The 17,895-nt window shown below is 51.2% G+C and overlaps 1 protein-coding gene across 12 annotated transcripts in view; it reads right to left on the bottom strand.

Annotated features, from left to right (window-relative positions):
- The window catches only part of PRRC2B (proline rich coiled-coil 2B), an 87,819-nt gene that overhangs the window by 21,484 nt on the left and 48,440 nt on the right, over positions 1-17,895 (bottom strand). For all 12 annotated transcript variants that reach the window (XM_023242870.2, XM_045042913.1, XM_045042914.1 and 9 more), the window contains 5 exons: positions 14,092-14,284; positions 10,118-10,433; positions 7,919-8,112; positions 5,563-5,758; positions 251-467 (listed from right to left, as the gene is read on the bottom strand). In XM_023242870.2, coding sequence (XP_023098638.2) covers positions 251-467; positions 5,563-5,758; positions 7,919-8,112; positions 10,118-10,433; positions 14,092-14,284 — 1,116 coding nt within the window. The remainder of the gene's footprint in view (positions 1-250; positions 468-5,562; positions 5,759-7,918; positions 8,113-10,117; positions 10,434-14,091; positions 14,285-17,895) is intronic.

Raw genomic sequence — 17,895 nt, 5'->3', positions numbered from 1 at the left:
CCAGACCCCACCCCTCGCCCTGACCCAAGGTTCAGCAGATCTGCCTCTGACCCAGGACCTCTCCTCGGCCGTCAGCCCCGCCGGCAGGTGAGCGCCTCTCACACAAAAGCGTTCCAGCAAACCTCCTCGTACTCCCCGTCCACGGAGGACACTGCCTGCGGGGACAGCGCCCCCTCCCGGAGCCCCGCACGAGCAGGATTTGGACATCCTGCCTTCACTTGCAGGCCGGGACGGCCGAGTTCCAGCTCACCTGACGTGCATGTCCACGGCCAAAGCGTCGTTTGATTTCGGCTGCGGAAGCGAGTAGCCTTTGCTCTGCAACGCCATGTAGCCCTCTGGGCTCCACACGGGGGCCGGATCGAGGGCGGCCACTTTCCTTTCTTGCAGCGGGGGCACGCAGTTCTGGTCCTCAGAGCGACAGCCAGTCCCACCGAGGGAGTCTTGGGGCATCATGGGTTTCATCAGTCCTGAAGGAGGCACAGGCAAAGAATCACCCTGCATCAGCCAGCACTGAGCCGCACTCCAATCTCGGGGGCAACCCAAGGCCCGAGGGAGACCGTAGTTACCAGTTACCCTATCAGGCGGACACAGCACCCCACCTGCTCGCCATCGCCGAGCCCTCCGTGTTCTCTCAACACGGAACCTCTGAAGGCGCAAGAGCACGCGACGGGAGGGGTCTACGGATCCATTCTAAGACCTGTGAGGTCCAACCTGCGCTCCCCCGCATGCTGAAGAGTGCCTCAAACTGGCAAATGGAAACTGGAAATATCTAACTAGAGAGCCCATCGTGTCAGCAAAAGGCTAGAGAGGTCAACCCGTCGGCCTCGAGGGTCTGTGTGCGGGCAGGGACGGACGCTGAGGTCTCCTGCCCAGGCGTGAGGAAGACCAGCCGTGTGGCCAAGAGGCACACGGACCAAGAGCTGCCGTCTGCAGGCTTCAAACCCCGAGCAGCAAGCCTTAGGAAGGGATTCTGGTTTCAGTTTTGTTTTTTTTTTAATGTTTATTTATATTCCAGAGAGAGAGAGAGAGAGAGAGAGAGAGAGAGAGAGAGAGAGACAAAGAAAGAGAGTGCACAAGCAGGAGAGGGGTACAGAGAGGGGGAGACACAGAATCCGAAGCAGGCTCCAGGCTCTGAGCCGTCAGCACAGAGCCCAACACGGGGCTTGAACTCGCTAACTGTGAGATCGTGACCTCAGCCGAAGTCGGACGCTTAACCGACTGAGCCACCCAGGTGCCCCCATCAGTTCCTTTATTTATTTTTAAAATGATTTTATTTTTAAGTAATCTCTACACCCAACATGGGGCTCAAACCCACAACCCTTAGACCATTTAGAGTCGGATGCTCTCCTGAACAAGCCAGCCCGGTGCCCCAGTTCCTTTTATCTCTAGCCCTAGGACTGACTGCCACACTCCACGTTTTTATACGGTGAATGGGGGTGCACAGATGACAATAAACTGTTTAACGGGCCTGAGGTGATTAAGACACAGAGGACACCTCGGTCCCTCCAGACATAAGCTAGCAGGGGAAAGTGTGCCACCACCCCCCTCCCCGCCACCGTGGCCTATCTGTCCACGTCCATCAACCTGGGGAGAGTGAGGAGGGAGGTGGTGCAGAAATTAAACGTCTCATCAGGCCTAAGTCTGTGGACAGAAAAAGATCTGATTTTTCAGATACTTTCTTCACAGAGCTTATTAGCATACACGCATGTTGTGTGGCTTTTACACAGAGATAATCTGGCCAGAAAACGGCTCTGCGTTAGGCCGGTGCGTTAAAGCTTTCTTTTAGCTCTAGAGCGCCCTCTTCAAATGCCACTGGTCCGTGACTCCAACATAAAGTTAGTGTGAGTCAGCCGGTGGGGACCCTCTCTGGAACCCTGAAATTAATTACACACCACTCATTAAGTACTCATTATGAGGCACACTGGCTTCTTTTCACAGCTCTTATTACCTGGAAAACCCTGCTACCACAAACGTGCGGGGCAGAATAGGTCATCACACATATCACTTGCAGAGCTGTGTTCCCAAGAAATTGGGAAATCCCCAGGGAGTTGAAACCACAGCCACCGACCGGCCAGCGCCACAAGCCGGTGCTTCCTGGAGGGGAGCAGGGGAATACACCTGTCAGTCCTAGTAACCATGGGCTTGGACTCTGACCCCCGGCAGCACAGGGGATGGAGCTTTCTGCACAAGGAGAAGCTGCTCAAGACAGAGGCCCTCAATTCAAAGGCAGATTTAAAAATCCATGCTCTTTTGGGGCACCCGGGTGGCTCAGTCGATTGAGTGCCTGACTCATGATTTTGGCTCAGGACATGATCTCACAGTTCGTGAGTTCAAGCCTCACATCAGGCTCTGCACTGGCAGTGTGGAGCCTGCTTGAGATTCTTTCTCTCTCCCCGCCCCTTCCCTGTTCACATGGGTGGCTCGCTCTCTCTCTCAAAATAAAAAAATAAAAATACTAAAAAAAATATATATATATATGTATATATATATATATATACACACATATATATACATATACACACACACACACACACACACACACACACACACACACACACGCTCTTTAGTACAGGGAAACAACTTAAGTTTGTGTCCTGGCCTGGGCCAGTTCGGGAAAAATAGTTAGCTGCTAGGAATGTATAACTGTGCTGGCTTTCATGCAGGTTGTGGGGAGGAGGGTTTAGATGCATTCCCCAAGAGCGGTCCAGAATTTTCCCAAGTTAGAATAGCAAGGGGTTCTAGGAAGGCAAGAGAAAACATAACTGGAGAGACAGACTCTGCACTCGAGCTGTACCGGATCCCCACAACAAATACAGCTCTGTTGAAAATGAGCTCACAGGGGCGCCTGGGTGGCGCAGTCGGTTAAGCGTCCGACTTCAGCCAGGTCACGATCTCGCGGTCCGTGAGTTCGAGCCCCGCGTCAGGCTCTGGGCTGATGGCTCGGAGCCTGGAGCCTGTTTCCGATTCTGTGTCTCCCTCTCTCTCTGCCCCTCCCCCGTTCATGCTCTGTCTCTCTCGGTCCCAAAAATAAATAAAATAAAATAAAAAAACGTTGAAAAAAGAAAATGAGCTCACAATCCAAAATTCCCAGCACGTGTGGGAAGCTGCTCACCACTAGCCCACAGTGAGCCCACAGGGTTACCTGCCTGAGAACTTCAGATAACAGAATAATAAATACTAGAAATCAGGTTTTAAGTTATTAAAAGCATAAAAAAGGAATTAAAACCTTAAGAAAAACATGACACACACACAAACACACACACACTAGAAATGACAAAAGAAATTCCAATAATAAAAAATATAGTCACTGAAAAAACTCACTGGGCAATAAAATTAAAAAGAGAGAGAGAGAGAGAGAGAGAGAGAAAATGGACACAACACGGGGAGACGAAACCACAGAGGAAAGAGGAGATCTTAAAGAAGCCAGAAAGAACACAGAGTGGGTTCCACAGAAACGGATCACTCTGAGCAGCCACAGAACCGGAAGAAAATGGACTACTACCTCCCTGGTCCTGAAAAAGAGACGTGCCAACCCAGAATTCTACACCCAGCTAGAGAAAGGGTGCCATAAAGACTTTTTCAGGCAAAGAAAACCTACTGCCAGAAAACCTTCCTGAAGAACTCGACAGAATGTACTTTGCAAAGAAGCGTATCGCACCCAGATGGAACACACGGGAAGGAACTAGTGAAGCTGTGGACAGGCGAGTCTGCAGAAGCAGACTGCAGGAAGCAACAGAAACAATGCCCGATTTGGTGGCATAAAAACAAGAACTAAAGCTCGAGGGAGAACTCGGAAGACAGACCGATGAGCTAATCGGCTCGGGTGAAGGGTGAGGACGCCCATCAGCCTATGCCAGTCACAGGTGCGCATCAGAACGTCACGTAACCACTGACACAGTACAAACAGCACGCAGGAGTAAAACAACCGGAAGCGTAGGAAAACTTGATGCAAAAAAAGGAAGAAGAAAAGTAAGAAAGGTGGGATCAACAGAAAGTATAAAGTAGGACAGCAGAAAATCCGAATATCATAATCCCCCAAATCCAAAGAGGGGCACTTTGGCAATTACAGTCACAGATTTTCAGAGGGGGTAAAACCATACGCATCTTGTACCTACAAACGCCCCCTGCAAAAAAGGGCTCAGGGAGGCGGATGGTAAAACGATACCAAATGAATCTTCATCAAAAGAAACCTGGAATGATGACATCAGTATCAGACACGGTGGGCAGGAGAGGTGGAAAGCACAGTTAAGGAGGACAGTGCTGTGTGAGGATAAGGAGAACGAGATACATCAGTCCAAACCTGTTTGCTTCCAGACAGAGCGAAGCCCGACAGGCTTAGGGATTCAACACACCTACAGTCACAGCGGGAGATTCTCACGCACCTCTTAGTAAGTGATTGGGGGGGGGGGGTGGGGGGTAACAGATCGTGATGGATGTGAGAGAAACTCGCACAGCACAGCCAGCAAGTTCGATGGAATGGACCACATCCAATTGGAGAATATTCTTTTCAAGAAAACACGGAATGTTAAATAAAGAGTATGTAATAGCCTACAAAAAAAATCTCAACAAAACACCAAGCAATCTCGATCGGGAGCTAGCTGGCATACGAATGCCCTTGAGTGAAACCTGACCCGCCACCTGTTTTTAAAAATAAAGTTTTACTGGAAAGCGACCAGACTCGTTCAATCACTATCGTCTTTGGTCATTTTTGTTCTACAACAGCAAAATGGAGTAGCTGTTCAAAGCCCAAAATATTTATTATCTGGCATTTATAGAAAAGCTTCCTGATCCCTGTTCTAGATCATACAGACAATGGTATCTGACCACAAAGCAGCCACGTTAGAAATTAACACCATCTGGATATTCTTAAAACTCTGTATTTGGAAAATTTATGCCATACTATTAAAAACCATCAACCAAAGAAAGGTAACAAATCAAAATCTGACGAGCACTGAAAACTGTACAGTAACAAAAATGCTGTATCTTAAAACTCCTGTTCATAGCAATTTACAACTAAAGTAATACTTAAATACTTACATCTAAAAATCAGAAATTACTGGGCTAAGTATTCAACGCAATTACAAAAGAGTACAATACTTTCAAAGGAATTAATGAGGAAAATTAATGAAATAAAAACCAAGTAAGATAAAAGAATTAAGAAACCCAAAAGTGGCTTTTTAAAAATGGCATTTTAAAAATGGGGAGGAGAAATCAAGGAAAAAAAGAGAGAAGTCACAAAAAAAATTAAGAATGGAAAGAGAAATATCCTTCAGTAAGAAAAAAAAGAAAGAAACAAGAAAAAAAAAAAAAGGACGTTGCAGGGACATCAGAACTAGTTAAAACAACATATAATGCATCATCAGAAAGACTCTGCCCAGTAATTCTTTGCGACTGGTACTATCCATGCCCTCATGGTGCCAACAACAAAGTTAAAACTCAGACTGGTCACGTGAGTTACAGGAGCGGCCAGACTGGACCCGGGCGGGCCTAAGTCCCGAGGCAACACCCCGAACACCACACCGTCCTGGACTCCACTGGTGTGGCCCGCTGGGGCTCGCTTACCCGAGGGATGGAGGGCGGACGGGTAGAAATCCACTGGGGCCCGAGTGGGCGGGATCCGTGGGTCCATGTAGGAAGGCATCATCATCCACCTGGGATCGAAGCCCAGCATTTGGGGGTGGTGGGGGTAGAAAGTGCGCTGTGGGTGGGAAGGTGGGGGGTACACGGGCTGCCAGTGCTGCATCTTATATAGCTGCTCCTGAGCAGACAGAGAGAGAACACGTCAGACCGGTGCTCGGGGCAGAGACCGTGCAGGTGTATACACGCACATGCACGCACTCTCACACATATACACACTACACACACACGCACACACCCCCACCCGCCCCCATACACACACACTCACACACACAGGCACACTAACCCCGGGCTGTAGGAGTCTCTGATGGCTCCCCACAGCTCTCCACGGAACAGCCCGAGTCCCACCAGGCCCCACGTGACCTGCCCGACCACCCACCAGCTTCACTGCACACGACTGCCTGCCCACATGGGGCCCTGGTTGCACACTGGGCCCTCCGTCTAGGAGGCTTCCTACTCCCTTGCATCCCGGCTCATCCCTGCTCCTCCTTCAGGATTCCGCTCAAAACGCCCTTCCTCCGGGCAGCCACCCCGAGTCCCCGGACGAGATGAGGCCCCTGCCTCTTCTCTGCAGCACTGGTCCTTCACCTCTGTAGCACTGACAACGGGTGATCATTTTGAGCTGCCGGTCTCCCTCACAAAACCGTTAAGAAACTACACACCGGGTTCACTGTCGTATCCTTGCGGCCTACCACCAGTCACGGCACATAGAAAATCCAGTGCACAAATGGATGAATATCAGCAAAACCTTCAAAATCTGGTCCTAGACCCCGTGGGGGCTCATTTCCAGCCCTGCCCCTTCACATCAGTGACCTCCAGGGCTGCCCCCTCCAGTGCACCCGGAATCAGCATTCCGGCAGGACTCAGGTGCAGAGTCAGACAAGAAAAGCGGACCGGGCCGCACCCTTCCCATCTGCAAACAAAAAGGTCCGGGCTGGATTCCCAGGACGGCTCTGTGGGCCTCCGCCCAGAGCTCCTCCCCCGTCTGGACCCCAGGCCCCCGGGGAACCTGACCAGACAGTCTGTCTGCCAGGCTCCTTCGGCAGTCCTGGTGCTTTCAGACTCCTTTCTCTTCCCGAAGAAGGACTTACCCGTCCCCACCCCCCAGAAGCGTTACACACAGGAGCTCTCGCTGCTGTGTCTGGCTGGAGTCACCCCAGAGACCTTCCTGGTCAGTAGTTCTCCACCAAGCCGGGGAGTAACTGCACAGTGCTGGCTCACACTATAACACCGTCAAAGCACACAAGGAACACAGCTTCGTGTTTACCGCTCAGGACCTGATGAGCTTCCGGAAGACCTCGTAGGGGCCCAGGGGAAGGAGGGTCTGGGGTGAAGGTTTTACAGGCAACCAAATGAGATTCTGGAAAAGGCTGGAGATGCTGGAGATCCTGATTTGTGTCCCTAAGGCACACATGTTCTGCACCGGGATCGTTGTTATTAAGGATGATTTACTGCACATCTAGCTGCTGGGCTACGTGATGTCCACGTTTCATCTGTTTCCCACCCGAGTGCACTGCTCATCAGTAATCATCTGTTCCTTCATTTATCACTCCTGGAACACACACAATCACCAACGGTGCTTCCAGCTGGCCACCAGAGATCGGTACGATTACAACCATCACCCACGTAATCTTCTCTGGGGCGAAGAGCAGGTCCCTTTTAAAGTTCACAAAACACTAATAAAGATGACACTAATAACGCCGATCCACCAGAATGCAGGTGCCACAAAACCCTCGCTGCCCCTCTGAGGCCGGTACTCGTTGTTCCTGGGCCATCTGAGGCCACACTCGACCCGAGAAACTGCACGATTAGGACCAGGATGCACAGCAGTTCAACTCAACCCCTACAAACCCCCGTGCTTATCCCAAGCTAGTACACCTCTCTGCCAGCTTTCCAAGCCCTCCCGGGCCTCCTCACTCCTTGGGACGGTCCCAGGGCGGACAACGCTCGCCTATGGACAGGCTGCAGTGCACTGCTCTGAACGAAAACACCACTCTTCAGCGAAACTGCACTGGGTGAGTGCACACCCCGCTGCCACTGCCTCACCAACACCAGACGAGGGAAGACGCCACCAACAACCGTTCTATTCATCCACGGGAGAAATCACTCGGAAAAACAAAACACGGCCAGGGATGATCTTCCAAGGCTGTAAGTTTTCAGGTGCAGCCCCTAACATCCGTGCCAGTGATGGGGATATTCGAGTTGTTTCGTTTCATCGAAGGGGGAGGGGACCAGAGGAGGAGACAGGGGACATCCACACTCAGCAGTCGGATCTGTTTACCTGCTGTTGCTGCTGCTGCTGGCGCTGGAATCTGGGAGGAAGAGACTTCTGGTACTTGCTGAACTCCTGTGCAGGGGACCCAGCCTCCCTGGCGCCCTCCTCACCGCCGCCACTCTGAGCCACAGCCGGAGGAGCCGCGGGGGCTTCTTCTGAAAACGTGTTGGGGGTTCCCTGGGCAGGAAACTCAGGGGAGCCTAGAGGACAAGTAACCAGAGAAACGGCTGCGGTGAGCTCACAGAAGCCGGGCCAGTCAAACGTTTACGGCAAACGCTTGCTCTCGCTGGCACGGACGGTGCACGAGGTCATGGACTCCCCACGACGCCATCGCTTCAGAGGTGAGAGAGAGCTAAGGGTCGAGAGGTCAGAGGAACCACCAGGGTTCCAGAAGAGAAGGGTTCTATTGAAAAGGACCCCAGGAAATGAGAGAGCGGCCACCAGCTCGGCGATAGCCCACAGCCATCACCTGAGCGACATGAGTCAATGCAGCCAAAGGCCGTGCCGGCCACCAAGTCAGCACGCGTCCCCTGGCTGGCTGCCTCATCTGTAAAGGGAGGACAGCAACTCTGTCCATCCCACAGGCCTTTGTGAGCCTTAAGGGAGACAATCCATGCAAGGCCGGTAGCAAGTGCTCCACACAACTTCGCATCTGTAGACTCTCCGAAATTCCCTTCTTCCTTACCTCAAGCCACCTTTACAGCTTTAACGAAGTAGAAAAGACATCGGCATTCTTGATTTTACTGCAGGGGACACCCAAACCCTGATGCAAAGCCTCAGGGACCCAGCGGTGCAGCGCAGAGGGAACACGGAAGAGCACAGAGCAGGTGCCCACACACCCCGAAGGCCAGTCTCAATTGAACACACTCACACCATGGCACCCGCTTCCTGGACTCTCCACTGCCTGTCTCAGCTAGTGTGGACACCAGCACAGGCTGCACTTGGGCCTCAGTGAGAGGCGATGGGCAGGACAGTGGCGGTTTCTCGGTGTTCCTTGGCCAGAAGAGGGCTGAGGACCAGCGGACCATGACCATGAGCAAGACCCACCTGAGAAGCTTTCAGGTCTGAAACTAACATCGGGCCCCTCTCTCCTAAACAGAGTTGGTTTTAGTTCGTTTAAGAAGGTCCCAAAGAACAAAGCTGGTCACAAAGAACATGTTCTTTACAACTGCTACAAGGCACTTTCCGACGTGCCATGCTGTTCAACATCTTATGGAGCCGTGTGGATCCAGCCCTCAGAATCCAGGCCAGGAAGAACATACTCTAACAAGCAGGCGGGCTTCTCCCCAAGGTCACAAAGATACTTTGTGGTTCTCTCTCTCTCTCTCTCTCTTTCTTTCCTGAGACAGAGTGTGTGCATGTGCGAGCACAAGTGAAGGAGGGGCAGAGAGAGAGGGAGAGAGAGAATCCCAAGCAGGCTCCGTGTTGTCAGCACAGAGCCCAACTTGGGGCTCGATCCCACGAACATGAGATCATGACCTGAGCAGGTATCAAGAGGTGGACGCTTAACCGACTCAGCCACCCCGGCGCCCCACTTTGTGATTTTGGTTTTTTTTTAAATGTTTATCCATTTTTGAGAGAGACAGAGAGACAGAGCAAGAGCAGGCGAGGGGCAGAGAGAGAGGGAGACACAGAATCCGAAGCAGGCTCCAGGCTCTGAGCCGTCAGCACAGAGCCCGACGTGGGGCTTGAACTCACAAACCGTGAGATCGTGACTTGAGCTGAAGTCAGCCGCTTCACCGGCCGAGCCCGCCAGTCGCCCCACTTTGTGATTTTGTTAAATGAACTCAGAGGACCCTGGGCTTGCGTTGAGGCCCGCCACCATCCGCATCTTTGGTTGAGCAGTGGCAGGGGTGAGAATGGCCACAAGGTACGGAATGACAACCAAGCGGGCAGCGCGCACACTTTCCGTATCTAGAAGCTGCACGAGGTGCTTTCTGTACGTTATCTCACGTGCCCCTCAGCGTGTGGCAAAGTGCGTACTAATTCCAGCCCAGTTTACAGATGAGGGAACGGGCACCAGGGAGGTGAGTGGCCACAGCCAGCCGGTTTCAGACCCTGACACGGGACGTGAACCCAAGCCGAAACTCAACGGCCGGTGCTTCCCCGCCCCCTCCAGCTGCCCGCCACAGGCTGAACCAGTAAGGCGGGGAGGCACCCACAGCCTAGGGTGTCCAGTTGATGGGACAAGGGCCCAGTGCCTACCTTTGCGGACAGCAGGGCCATTCTCCTGCGGGGGCACCTTCTCGGTGCCTGGAGATCGGGGCACTTCCTTCTCTGCCGGTTTCGGGGCCTCGCCCGCCTTCTGAGCCTGCTTACGTTTCTGGTCCAGCTGCTTGAGCTTGGCGGCACAGGCAGCCAGCCTCTCCTCCCGTGCTCGGCGCTCCTCCTCCTCCCGGCGCTTTCGGGCTCGCTCCACGGCCTCGGACATCTCTGACTGCACAAACTTCTGCCGCGGAGGTGGCTTGTCCTCTTTGTCCTCGACAGACTGTTGCCGGAACACGCTGCCCAACGAGGACTTCTGCCAAGAGAAATGAAGTCTGCTGGAACAACAGACCCCAAACCCAGGAGACGGGGCCACCCCAGCATGGGAGCAGTTCTGCTTCCCAAGATCCCCGAGCACCTTCGAGAGGCAGCGGTCACGCACGCCGCGGACCTGGGTCTCCAGGCCCTTTCCTAACCTGCAGTGAGGTCTGGGCAAGTGTCAACCCTCCCTCCCTTAGCTCCCCACTGTAAGCTGGGGATAGAGGAGGCCCTCGGGATGGTGAGTGTGCAAGGAAGGATTCGCACCACACTCTGCATGGTGACCGACAAAGAAAACAGCACCCTGGTGCTCCCACCACCACTAATGGGCACACGAGATAAGGGCCTCCACGGCTACTGGACGGGAGCAGGGACCACACGCTCATCCCCTGCGTTGCAAAACGGCTCTAGTCTTTCTCCCGTAAAAATACAGAAACCTCTGGGAATAAAGAGGTACGAGAAATTAAAATGCAGTCAGATCGACGGTTACAAAGTGACGCTTCATCTAAAAACATCTCTTCTGGCGACTTCATCCACTCCTGAGTCTCTCTCACCGGTCACCAGTTACCGGACAGCAACAGAGAGAAGCCCACTCAACACCGGGAAGGTTCCTCCCTGATCTGCAGGGAGCACCCAGAATATGCACCAGCACGGACGACGGCCAAGTTCAACCAATCCTCAGCCACTGGAACTCCAGCGAGGTGACCGTCACAACACAGAGCTTCCCATTCTGAGTGCTAGTGACGCACAGAAGTGTCACGAGTCCTCAAACATAAACAAACACGGTCTGGGCCTTCTCCGGTCTGCTCGTGAACCCTCCGCAAAAGCGCTATGCGACACGGTGACCGCAGTCAAGGACTTTTCCTCCTGAGAGCTGGCTTCTCATAATCCAGAGACAACGGTGACAATTGTAAAAGATCAGAAACCTCTGACCTGGAAGCGGAAGTACTTTCACACGATGTAACTGGGGCCGACGTGTGCACTGTCCTTCACGTGGCCCTTGACCAGCCCCGGCCGCGCTCTGTAGCGCTGGGCACAGTGGCACCACAGAGCCTCCACCATCAGCCCCCAGTGCTCCCAAAGAGGAAGGAGCAGCACTCAAAGTGTATGAATACTTCCATCGAGACGGCTGACGTGCCTTTCCGAACTCCCCTAACGGTAGCTACCATTTCATAGACTCCATGCTCTGCAAAATACTTGAACTTTTCAGAAATCGGAATGCAGAAAACTACATTTTTTCTTTCCCGACTCAGTTAATTCACATTGTTATGAGATCAAAACGAAATCTTTTTTGAATATTCACCAACCCCAATATATGAACGAAATTTGGATTCATTGCAGGGTAATTTCCAAGAATAGGTCTGTGTCAATTTGTTTTTTAATGTTTGTTTATTTGAGAGAGAGAGAGAGAGAGAGAGAGGGAAAAAGAGAAAGAATCCCAAGCAGGCTCTACCCAGTCAGCGCAAAGCCCGACGCGGGGGTTGATCTCATGAACCTGGGAGATCATGTCCTGAGCCAAAATCAAGGGTCAGATGCTTGACTAACTGAGTCACCCAGGTGCCCTAGCTCTATGTCAATTTTGTTTCGTTTTTGTTTTCCCCTGTACCTAGCACAGTGCCTGGTACTCAATTTAAAAAAAAACAAACCTGAAGATAAAGTATTTTCATTTTATAAGATATGGAACCAGACTCCCTTAAATGGCAAAGTGCATTAAAAACGGCAAGTTTTGGGTGCCTGGGTGACTCAGTCAGTTGGGAGTCTGACTCCTGATTTCGGCCCAGGTAATGATCTCATGGCTGGGCCTGCTTAAGATTTCTCTCTCTTTTCCTCTGCCCGTCCACTGCTGGTGAGCTCTCCCTCTCCCTCTCTCTCTCTCAAAAAAAAAGCAAGGTTTGTTTTGTTTTTTTTTCCCCCAAATATATTTAAATTAATGCCTTTTCTACCCCTAATACTGTGCCTCCTGCACAACCCAGTCCCAAAGTCATGAAGTGTGGCACGTCTGGCACCAGGAAGTCATGGTGGCTAAGAGCAGGTGGTCGGAACCCGGGCAGGGAGAGGAGGATGTCCGTGTGGAGACGTGGCTGGTGTGGGAGTGAGAGCCCCATCGAGCTGGGTGAGGAGGCAATTCATAAGGAGAGGTGGCCTAGAGGGGAGATTCAGGGCATCTGTGGGGTTGGGAGTGGGGGAACAACACAGATGGTTGAGTGAGTGAGGAAGGCATCTTTACAAGGGAGAGAGGGTGGGGGCAGAAATGGGAGACGGGTCACGTATAGGGGAGCTGATCGAGGAAGTGTGAATACTGGGGACAATGGGAACAGGTGTCTCACTGTTGGAGACAGGAGTTACAGATACGCGGTGGGAGAAAACTAGGTTGGAATGTGTGGAACCAGAGAGATTACTGTGAACTCATAGTTCTCCACGCAGATATAGGAGTAAATAATAAAGACAACACGAACATGTACGTACGTGTGCACGCACATATCTATATATACACACACATTTCCTCACTCTGTCCACCAAAAGGACCCAAGAGCAATGAGCACTCCTGGTGACCACATATTGCTTTCTCAATATCACAAGGGCTGATTCCAGACCAAGGCAGGGTAAGGACAAAATGACCTTGGGAAAGGTTCTCCTGGTGGGCCTGAAAAAAAATTTTTTTTGAAAGGGAAAGAAAAGAGAGAGAAAAAAAAAAAAAGAAAAGAAAAAAAAGCCAACTTGTCTAATCAGCAAGCAAGGGATTTGCTCCATAAGAATGGAGACACATAAAGACAGACGCAGCTTGAAGAGGTTCCCAACAGCCAAACCGAAAATACTTGGGGCTTCAGAGCCAACAATCAGAGGCACAGATCATAACCCACTGGTATCAATAAATAAATTCGAAGTTTCATAAGAAACAGGACATTCATAGCCTCAGAGTATCTCCCCACAAAATTCTCATCAATTACGAATGTGGAAGAGAGAAACCCCCCAGCGTGAAGTTCGGCAGACATTATAACCTCAGTCAAGAGATCAGAGCGAAGGCTGTCAGCAGGTGGGCAGAGTGGAATCAGTGACCTGGCGGGAGGCAATATGAGCCAGTGTCACTCCTGAGAGATTCTAGCCACAAACGGAAACCTTGAACCTGATCGTGAGGAAGCACCAAACCAACCCCACTTGAGGTACATTCTACAAAATAACTGGCTTACAGTCCGCACAAGTGTCCAAGTCCTGAACGTGAAGGAAGGCTGAGGGGCTATCCTAGACTGAGGGCGGCATGTGACTCGGAACCGATTCTTCCGTACAAAGAACACCAGCGACACAAGTGGTACAAGACGGAGGGGGTCTGGGGATCAGATGGCAGTGGTTATCGACGCTACCTTCCTAGTTTTGACTGAGGTCACCCAGGAGGTAGAAAATAGATGCCAACGTGTTCTGCGGTGACAGGGCCTGGTCAGCCCGGCAACTTACTCTACAAAAGGTTCAGAGAAAAATATCCTTTGTATCCAGCTTCCAGCTTTTCTGTAAGTTTGTAACTGTTTTGAAATTTTCAGACAATTTTTTTTTTTTTTTTAAATTAAAACAGGAGAACGAAACGTCCGCCTAGGACTTTTATGTACACGTGTGCACCTTCCAAGCTAATCACATGCACAGAACCCCTCCAGTGCCCATGATACCTGGTAGTCTGGGCCAGATGCCCAGCTGTGAAGCTTCCTAGAAGGTGGCTGAGGCTCTGGCACTTTGCGGACAACACGGGCCACACCCACTGCTTCACCCCAGTCCTTTCCTTCCTCTTGGGGACGCTTAGCGTCAGCACTGTCCGCGGAGCTCATTGACAACTGCCGCTGCCGTCGGGGGTCCCAACTGTTCCTAGGACAAACCATAGTGAATGTGAGTTTTCCCATTCAGCCCCAGTGCAGTCTGATCTTACCCGTCACAGGGCCTCAGGAATTCCGAAGCCAGCTGCCCACATACCAGTGTCCTTCCCTCGAACAGACCCAGCCCCTCACGGCTGAGAGGACACGCCCAGAACACCACGATCCGGTGGCACCAACATTTACCAAGTCCCTCTTGCACACAAAGCTCTGGGCAGGATGTTTCACACCCATTACTTGGTTGACGGGAAAACAAGTCCTCACCCCCATTTTAAAGGGGTGGTAACGGAGTGTCAGAGAGGCTGGGGAGCTGCCTTCCCAGGAGGAGTGACTAGACTGGAACCTAAGATCCCAGAGGAAGGTGTCCCTCCTCACACCAGGGCTCCTTCCCTGTGCTTTGCATAAAGGAGGTGCTCGATCGATCTTCCTCAAAATAGCAAAAGAAGGCTCACTGAATAATGCCGTAAACAGAGACCAAGAGGAGGAAAGCAGAGCAGACTCCACGTGAGAAAGGGGAGAGGTTCCAAAGGGAGGCTCGGAGGGAATGGAGATCCAGACCGTGCTCACCTTTACCTGCCGCAGGGGAAACAAAGGCACCAGGGAAAAACACTGTGTGCATTTACCAAGCACCTCGTGTATGCAAAACAAGTGCCCAGCACACATCAAGGAGTTCCGAGAAAAGCAGGGAGTCAGGTGTGGCCCGCATGTGCGTGTCCGCAGGTGTCCACACACACACCAGGGGTGGGGGGGGTGGAATGAGGCTGCGGAGGTGGCTGAGGTCACGGCAGGGCGCTAAGTGCTAGTGACTACTGCCTTCACCTTGAAAGGCGCAGAAACCACACGAGGCTCCCGACCCCCTAGGAAAGATGACAAGGGCACAGTGTGAAGGAAGGAGGCGAGCTGGCTAACCTCTGAGTGGTCTGGAAAAGAAAGGATGAGGTCCCAGTGACCCAGAGACAGTGAGCGGGAAGGGCTGGGATCCAGGGAAGTGTCAGGAAGCCGTCACAGGTGGGGAGACAAGATGTAAGGAAGACCTGGGAGCTTGGAGGAGGAGACTCACAACCAGCTCAAACAACACTGTGGAAAGATCAGGTTCAGCAGGATGGGGTGGGGGTGGGGGGGGTTGGGGATTCTCAATTTGAGATGTCCTTGGTCACATTAGCAAAGCCGCGTCCAAATCCATGCCTAACTCTTTTGGTTGAATATTCAATTCACATCAACCAAAAGAGACAAGGAACAGAGTGTCCTATTGTTCCAGAAGTCTGTAATATTTTATGTCTTTGCTTTTTGATTTAAATTCTTGCTCACAATTCCTTCTGAGCTTAGTGTTCCAAGAAGTGACCCACAAGATATTTTCCCAAGTGCGTCTAAAACTTCAGTTAAAATCACACAGCATTAAAATAAATTAGAAAAGCCTCAAATAGTTAACTGTTTGTGTATCAGAGAAAAACTAGCAGAAGATCACTACCAGCTCCCTCTAGAACAGCTTTGAAGGGAGGAACATCGAATAACCAAAAAACAAAAAACAAAAAACCCCAAGGCTCGCAAACTTGGCCCTCTGAACATTCAGTTATAGACAATAAAATAGACAAAAGGAAAAACATCAAGGGGTGCCTGGGTGGCTCAGTCAGTTGAGCGTCTGTCTTCAGCTCAGGTCATGATCTTACAGTTTGTGAGTTTAAGCCCCATGTCAGGGCTTGGAACCTGGAGCCTACTTCGGATTCTGTGTCTCCCTCTTTCCCTGCCCCTCCTCTACTTGGGTTCTGTCTCTTTCTCTCTCTCTCTCAAAAATAAACATTAAAAAAAATTTTTTTTGGGGGGGGCGCCTGGGTGGCTCAGTCGGTTAAGCGGCTGACTTCAGCTCAGGTCATGATCTCTCGGTCCGTGAGTTCAAGCCCCGCGTCGAGCTCTGTGCTGACAGCTCAGAGCCTGGAGCCTGTTTCAGATTCTGTGTCTCCCTCTCTCTCTGACCCTCCCCTGCTCATGCTCTGTCTCTTTCTGTCTCAAAAATAAATAAACGTTAAAAAAAGTTTTTTTTGAAAAAAAATTAAAAAAAATTTTAAGGAAAAACAGCAAAGCATTAATATCTAAACAATATATAACATTGATCACATTTTATTTATTTTTTATTTTTTTATTTTTATTTTTTTTTTTCAACGTTTATTTATTTTTGGGACAGAGAGAGACAGAGCATGAACGGGGGAGGGGCAGAGAGAGAGAGAGGGAGACACAGAATCGGAAACAGGCTCCAGGCTCCGAGCCATCAGCCCAGAGCCCGACGCGGGGCTCGAACTCACGGACCGCGAGATCGTGACCTGGCTGAAGTCAGACGCTTAACCGACTGCGCCACCCAGGCGCCCCCATTGATCACATTTTAAAGGAAATACATTAAGTCTAATAAATAAATATGCAAAGAACATAGGCAATTCCATACAAAAGAAAGCATCCATATTTGCTGGTATTCAACATAAATAAATAAAAAGCAAATTAATGCAGCTGTAGGTACTATTTAAAAAGAACCAGAGGCGCCTGGGTGGCTCAGTCAGTCGAGGTCCGACTTCAGCTCAGGTCATGATCTCACACTCCGTGAGTTTGAGCCCCGCGTCGGGCTCTGTGATGACAGCTCAGAGCCCGGAGCCTGCTTCGGATTCTGTGTCTCCCTCTCTCTCTGCCCCTCCCCTGCTCATGCTCTGTCTCTGTCTCAAAAATAAAAATAAAAATAAATTAAAAATTAAAAAAAAAAAAAGTACTAGCCACAGACACCTGGCTGGTTCAGTGCATACAAAGTGTGACTCGTGATCTCAGGATTGGGAGTTCGAGCCCCACGTTAGGGATGGAGTTTACTCCAAAAATAATAAAAATAGGGCGCCTGGGTGGCTCAGGCGGCTAAGCATCCGATTCTTGGTTTCGGCTCAGGTCATGCATGATCTCAGAGTTTGTGAGTTCGAGCCCCACATCGGCCTCCATGCTGACAGTGCAGGGCCCGCTTAGGATTCTCTCTCTCTCTCCCTCTCTCTCTGCCCCTCCCTTGTTCGTGTTCTACCTCAAAATAAATAAACTCAAAATTAAGTAAATAACTAAAAATAAAAAGTGCTAGCCAATCATTCTACCATCAATCTATTACGACAAAAACTAGAGGGACCAGACTACAAATGCAGTGATTTTGCAAAAGGCGTCATAAGTAAAATGAGCCCAACGAAATGACCCAGAAAAGGGAAGACCGAAGGGATCGAGGAAGCTCCGGAAATCTCGTATCCCCCGTCCGGTGCTTCTCCCAAGAGCCCTGATGTGCACTCTAGCACGCACAACCCCGGAGTAAAGGGGCAAGTTGAACCCTGGTGGTTTCCCAAACGTGCTTGGCTAGAGAAACCCTTCTGGGCACCACACCCACAGAAGCGATCTGTGGAACAAGCGGCGTATACACACACACTCGGGGAGACACCGGCACAGCGGTTGAAACCACCGGGACTCAGCCGGCCCGCCAGCCACCCGGCCAGCGCACCCTGGCTCCCGTCCCGCACGGCTGTGCCATCCGCAGAATGGAAACCAAATCTGCCCCAGTGAGGCTGCCGGGGCGACGAGGCAATGCGCCTGGCACGGTGACTG

The sequence above is a fragment of the Felis catus genome, chromosome D4 (assembly GCF_018350175.1).
Source record: "Felis catus isolate Fca126 chromosome D4, F.catus_Fca126_mat1.0, whole genome shotgun sequence".
NCBI lineage: Eukaryota > Metazoa > Chordata > Mammalia > Carnivora > Felidae > Felis > Felis catus.
The sequence above is the reverse complement of the archived record's forward strand: the minus strand, read 5'-3'. Positions and strand labels throughout refer to the sequence as shown.